This window comes from Cariama cristata, unplaced genomic scaffold (assembly GCF_000690535.1).
Source record: "Cariama cristata isolate BGI_N322 unplaced genomic scaffold, ASM69053v1 Scaffold19675, whole genome shotgun sequence".
NCBI classification, from domain to species: Eukaryota; Metazoa; Chordata; class Aves; order Cariamiformes; family Cariamidae; genus Cariama; species Cariama cristata.
Window position 1 is genome coordinate 25,828 of NW_009616000.1, and position 6,812 is coordinate 32,639.

At 39.3% G+C, this 6,812-nt stretch overlaps 1 protein-coding gene across 1 annotated transcript in view; it reads right to left on the reverse strand.

The window, feature by feature from the left end:
• Nucleotides 1-6,376, reverse strand: part of LOC104161545 (reelin) — a gene marked incomplete at both ends in the record, with an annotated part of 30,865 nt that extends 24,489 nt beyond the window's left edge. The window contains 5 exons of the mRNA XM_009700024.1: nt 39-210; nt 1,615-1,797; nt 4,409-4,493; nt 5,963-6,140; nt 6,236-6,376. Coding sequence (XP_009698326.1) covers nt 39-210; nt 1,615-1,797; nt 4,409-4,493; nt 5,963-6,140; nt 6,236-6,376 — 759 coding nt within the window. The remainder of the gene's footprint in view (nt 1-38; nt 211-1,614; nt 1,798-4,408; nt 4,494-5,962; nt 6,141-6,235) is intronic.
• Between the last annotated feature and the right edge of the window lie 436 nt (nt 6,377-6,812).

Below are 6,812 nucleotides of genomic sequence, written 5' to 3' on the forward strand. Positions count from 1 at the left end.
TGTCACTTCTTTCAAATTTATTGCTGAGGGATGCTTACGGAGCTCCTTTAGATGAATATGGGCAATAAAGCCCAATATTTCCACCAGGATAGAAAAACCAGTTGTCCTCTTTGGGACCGAAGTCAAATGTATCCAAAAGGATCATGGGATTCTTTAGGTTATTTCCATCAATAACGAAGTTATCAATAATCCAAATTTCTTCTTTTTTGCCTACAAAGAAAAGGGGAACATTCCTATTAAGACCTAATACTACTAGTATTAGAGAGCAGAACAGTAGCTAGTATTTATGAATTACATGCAGAAAAAGATGCTAAAGCATGGCTTCGCTATTTTCATTTTCCATGAAAATGGAACATGGAAAACTTTTATTTTCCATGAAAATAGTCCCCATACTGCTCTGCAGCCTGACCATACAGAATTAACTTTTATTCCTCTAAAATTTATAAAAGTCACAGCAAAATGAAGAGTGAAAAACCTGTGTTGAACAATTATCTTCTGTTTAAATCATATTTACTTTGAAACACTAGCATCAATGTCTTCTTTAATTAAGAATCATCTAAATGAGCAGTTGCTGTAGAGCCCAAGCAGCCTGAAAGGGTGATTTCATCCTACACCTTTTTCTTTGCACTCAGCAGCTTGTGTTTGCCTGGCAAGAGCTCTTAGAGAGAGAGGGAAACTCTGAGTCACCTTCTCTCCAATGAATTATGAATTCAAAGATGTTGGAAAGTTAGTCTTTTCAAACTGGAGAGGAAGGATTAGATTGCCAGATCTTTTGTGTGACTGTTTTTTTAAATAAAATTCCTACTTAAGGATAATGTCTGCAAGAAAAAATTAGTTAAATGTTTTAGGCAGGACCCATCAGAAGAATGAATGGGAACTGGATTCTTAGGACTGGATTTGAATTCACTTTTTTTGTTAGAGGTGCAGTACGCATTTGCCTGCATGGAATAAATCATTGCTGTATCACCGTGCCTAAATGATCGCTGGAATTCTTTAGAGCCCTTAATGACAGTTCCCGCTAAGAGATGTGCTCAGAGTAACTGAGAGCAGAGGAAAGCTTTCATCAGCTGGCACATCTGTAATCAAGAGGAATGAGCTGCATTCCTCTTGTGGTTTTCTACAGTCCTTTACAATTTAATCAAAAGATTAACTGCTCACTACATACTCTTTCTAAATAGGTTTTTAATGCCTAGTTAATTCTGAGCAAGGTAGGCCCAGTTCCCATTTACACTTGGGACACTTTTGTGTAATTGGAGGTTTCTAATGGGGCCTCAGTGTAAACAAGAATCAGGTCCATTAAAAATAACAAGAATAACCTGAGTGAAGTTAACTTTATCTGTGTTGCTTGATCTCCCAGTCCCCCCAGGATCAAAGCTGATAAGTCTTCTGCACACAGTCAAGGGGTACTAGGTTAAGGTACTTTCACTTTAAAGCATACAGGAGTTTTATAAGAACAGTAAGCATAATCCTGCAATAATTTTAATTGAAGGAGTTCAAATATAAGAAAATATGATTTAAGAGTCTCTGTTATTGTTGAGTTTAAAAGTGTAGCCTCTTACAGATGCTACACTGTGCAAGTGTGGACCTGGAGTCCCATGGGTGTCTCTTCCTTACCGTTGTTGTAAGGCTGCCAAAGTCTGAACCGCGTCGCGTTGCTTTGGGCTGCATAGGGCAGAGGAACGTTAATAAAGAGGACATCTGTAGTCTGTGTGAAGTAAAACTCATCAATCAGGTGCCAAGTGATGCCACCGTTGACAGAATATTGCAGCAGGATGGAATGAGACCTCTCCGGGGTGCCTAGAGCAGAGAGGACATGCATTTATGTTCATTATAATCAGGTTTTTAAAAGCACTAGCTCAAAAACACTTCTTCAAGTGTAAATACAATTAGATTCCTCTGACATCTATTACAAACTATGGGCTTCCTTTAACAACAACTAAAGCTGTTGAGACGTTACACATGTATTGTATGTATACATCTTCCCGTGCTTTCCCCTGCTTGTCTGTGTGCAAAACACTATTGAATTAGGGGTTAAATTTACATTGCTGTTCGTTATATGTATGGTCACAGTTAATTACTTAGATGAGAAGCTATCTCAGTGTTATAATTTTTTAGATTAGAACAAACCAATTCCTCCTACCACAGACATTTTTCACTAATTCAGCATTTATTTGCTTGTTTTTCCCAGGTACCAGACATTATCATCACCATCTGTAGCACCCGCAGATAAAGACACAGTCCTTATCCTCACAAATTTATAGTCTATGGCTCCAACTGCAGACACCGATATGAGCATATTCATGCCCAGAAATCATATAATTGATGGAAAGCGCTGACGATCTTTATTAGCATGTTTTAACAACAACAACGCAGCTATATTCTGTGCTTTAAGCTGGGCCTGAAAATCAGTGGTGGAACTGAGAGTAAAATTTGCATTTTCTGGCTACCAGTTCCTCCTTTTTTAACTTAAAGCTTTGAAGAGTGAATAAAGGCTCTTTACAGCCCTAACTATTAACATATGCTGATTAGAGCCCAGCACTTGTACTTGATGCTGGTTAGCCTGCACAAGTTCAGTCCCCAGTGTATGTTTGGCTCATGCCTGACTTGCCAACCAGGAACATCAGCATCTGAGTGACGATATGCCTGAGCTGAGTTCTTACTTGGACAAATTTACACTGTCCACTCCCTTCATAGTGTAGCATAGTGATGGCACGTCCCCAAAAACTCAGTCCAGGGGCAGGAACTAGCAGCAGTAAAGGACTAAGGAACAGTTTCTTCATCCCTGTGTCACTGTGGTTACCGTGCAAGTTTCTCCCATGTTCTGTTTTTAAATTAACCAAATTTGCTGTAGCCAAGGTGCCTGATGTGCACGCTCCTGCTCTACTCTGCTCCAGTGCAGCCTCTGTTCAACCACTATGTGTGGAACAAAGCAGGGAGGAGACATTTGCAGCCAGGAGCTGATTTCAGTTTACCTGTGGCAATTAACAGTAAACCACACACTGCTCTTAATGCTTACAGCTGAGAGATGTGCCCAGCTACATTAATTTGCATTCAACATTAGGGAGCTTGTTGAGACTAAGTACTGTATCCAGGCTGGCAAGCCATATAGAATTAATGAGAAAAGATTTCTCCTGCAGTTTCACTGCTTTACCTTTGTGGGTCAAGTGTCAAAATCCAGCCTCAAGCCTTTAGCTAATCCTGCCTTTCAGAATGATATTTTTACTCATCATATTTTTTAATATTTTGGCAATGATCATATTTTCAAGGCATAGTTTTGAAAAGGAAGTCTTCACAAAGATTTTTGCTTTTAAACATGAAATACTGGGCATGTTATTGTTTTGGGGCATGTTATGTTTTTGGCTGTTATTGTTTTATCTCTTTTCCATAAAGTACTTAAACAATAGTAATAAATAGCCAAATATATATGATTAAATCCCTATTAAAGGGAATCAAACTTAATTCAGAAACAGCTACATTTTTACTTGCCCATACAGAGATTTGGCTAAGATTTTTATTTAGGAAAAAAGAGCTGGTTCAAAACTGTTTTCACACTGTCCTTTGGCAAACTTTGAGTCAGTTACGGTCCTGTCTCAGAGTGCTGAGCTTTCCACAGAAACTATGAACATCTTCCGCCCTCCACCAAAGGGAGAGGAGTTTTTGCTTGTTGTGAGTTCAGCCTGGAAGTGCCAGTTCTACAGGCAATGCTGAGAAAAACTTCTGAAATTGCATGGGAGTGACTCAAACCCTCAACCAGGTTAGTGGTTCTCCACCGTGTCACTCCTGACTTGGATAAACTTATCTTGCAAAGCTGGAGATAGTAGGGGCTTGGAGCAGCGTACGACTGAATCATCAGCTTGAAAATACTTCTACTAGAGAAACTGTCTCAAGCCTGTTACACCAATGTGTAAACTTGGCTTGTAAAGTCTGACTATTCTTCATACACAATTAAATAGAATTGTAGAGTTTTGGTCATCTCTGAGATACCTACTAGGAAGTCAAATGGTAAGAGCTTTCAATACAGTGGACTGAAGCTTGAAAATGAAAACCCCTGTAGTTCCTTATCTGTCCCTTAGGTAATCTACTATAGGCACCATTTTATGACTTAAAAAACTGATAAATTAATTTTTTTCCCCAATATACTGCAAAATCTCAAAAAAATCTTGAGCTATTTTGTTTCTCTTCTGCTCAAAGACTGTACCAGTTGTGCTGTTTTTAACACCACCACAGTTTACTTTTTTCTTAGGAATTGCACAGACGTCCATGCAGGCTGGTAGCAAGGTCGGGATGGTGCAGAATCTCAAACAAGTTCCCATAAACTGATGATCATGTAAACTGAAGTTGAAAACGTAAAACCATATTCTTTTCTGCATGCTATTATGTATGAATAAAGATAGAGAAGTGATCTTACCTTTGGCAATAAATTTAAATGAAAACTGGATGTACACGGTATTAGTGCAATCTAGATCTCTTGAAACAAGCATTCTCAGTCCTTCCTGCGAATACAGAATATATAGTGTGAATCTCAGTTCCCATTATCGAAGATACTCTGCAGCTTACTGTTGTCGGATGTTGGCTGTTACTGACTGCCAGTGGCAGCAAGACAGATAACTCTCTGTCCAGCACCTTTGCCCAGGCAGAATATGGGAACACTGCTAGCCTTGGCAAAGTGAGCCATAGTGATGGAAGGGGCTAGTTATGGGGGTGTGTTACCACCAGAGTCACAGCCACATGATCAGCTACAGACACAGGTACAGCTCATTCAGTTCATGCTCTGAACCACTGGGATGGGATTGATCTGCAAACACTGACTTATTCAGACACTGAGTCCAAGCTAGTAACACTCATTTTTGGGGCAAATTGTATGGTAGCCAAGCACACTAATTTCCAGGCAGGAAGACTCCTCTCTAGGAGCTCTTTTCTGTGCCTCAAAAAATATTTTGTACAAATATTCTCTTCTTAGACAACCTCTTGACTTAGAGCAGTAAGGAAAGGGAGCAGATAGGAAACCTCATAGTGACCCCTATGGTCCTGTCCATCTCTATGGATGAGCTCAATGTTGTGTGGATCCTGGGGCCAGAGCTGATCCCCTTTCTGCAGAGATCTGGCAAAGCACCTCTCAGAGCTTCCCTCTTTCTCAGACCCATTCCCCCAGGAAAAGAACCTGCAGGAACAACCAATCCAAGTTTTAGGCAATTCACATCCTGTGATTTGTGATTTGATGATCAAAGAGGTTGAACTGGAGTCAAGGTTTTGCAAAGAAATATTTCTAAAGAATTCATTTCTACACCAAACATTATTAAACTTTGCTTTTTGGGGGCACCTGAATTCACAGTATCAAGTGAAGACTCAGGGTGAGCTTAAAATTTGTGTGCTTATGTGAACAAAAGTCTTTCTATTATGTGTTTTGTTGAAGAACTGAGAAGTTCAGAAAATATAATATTTCCTGGCCTTTTTTAACCTGTAATTAACAAAAAAATCCTTAAAGAGCTAGAAAACTTCAAAGCGATAGAATTAAGTAAAACACAGGCTAGCTACATAAACATTGATTATATAGACTACAGTGCTGACTAATTTGTATTATTCAAAATACTCAAAAGCCAATCAGAGGATTTCAAGACACAAACTCAATTGATTGTAATGTGTACTATATTTCCAAATCACTCACTTGCCCTCAAGAATATCTGCCGCAGAGTTTCATTCTTTTCCTTTGGTGGTTATGGAGGAATTTATACCACAAATGAAAGTAATAGCCAAACTAACAGATGAAACCTGTTTGTTCATAAAAAAAACCCATGACAAACATGGTGCATACTTAGGGTGGGAAAAACAAGAAAAATGAAAATGTCAAACTCTAGCCTAAAGACTTTGACATAAACGTGTGGGGGGAAACAACAAAAAATTTACTTTCTGTTTTTAACTCTACTTTTTTTAATTCATTTTTTCAGTGTAAGTAATTTCTGACCCCTTTAAAAATGAGAGCTGTTCCAGACTTGATGGTGTCACCATTCAGGTTTCCCCTCTCAGCACCGTAGACCTCAGGCCAAATGTCTGGATGCAAGTTACCATTGAAATCATCCTTCAGGACAGACGGCAGGGGAATGACAGGGACACAGTGCGGACCACCAAAGCCTCTGTCACACCTAGCAACAAATTGGGAGGAAAAGGTGTTATCCATCTGGCCTAGATAAAACACAATATCCTTTCTATGAAGCAGGTTAAGCAGATTGCTACTTACACACAATGACCTGCATCACAGATGCCATGGCCTGAGCACATCCAGGGGCACCCTGTAGCCAGGACCACATTATCAATAGCCCAAGAATCAACACCAGAAGCATAGCTGTACTGAATCCATCTGAACCTTGTTCTGGGAGAGCTAGAAAAAACAGAGTGAATTTAATTCAGGCTTCAAAATATCTGCTCCATAAAGTGCTAAATAATAAAGAAAATCCCATAGACTTCAGGAGAAGAAAAGCATATTAATAAGCATGATACCCTGTATTTGGAAAAGATTCATATTCTAGTTTCAACTGGAAGTTTCAATTTCTAAGGTTAGTTTTTAGGCAAAATTCCAGCAGATTCTAAAGGAAGGTGTCCAAAGTGAAAACCAAGAAAGAATGTTGCTGCAACTTTTGCTGGTCAGCAACGTGATTGAGCAGAAACCATTAGCTACATTAGCATTCAACAGCTCCATGTGTTGCTAGCAGAGTTAAAACAACATAATTGCTTCAGTAAAGTAAGAACTAATGAAAGCTCATTTATACTAAGCATAGTAAGCATTCGAGGCAACCCCCGGCACCAGTACAGGCTGG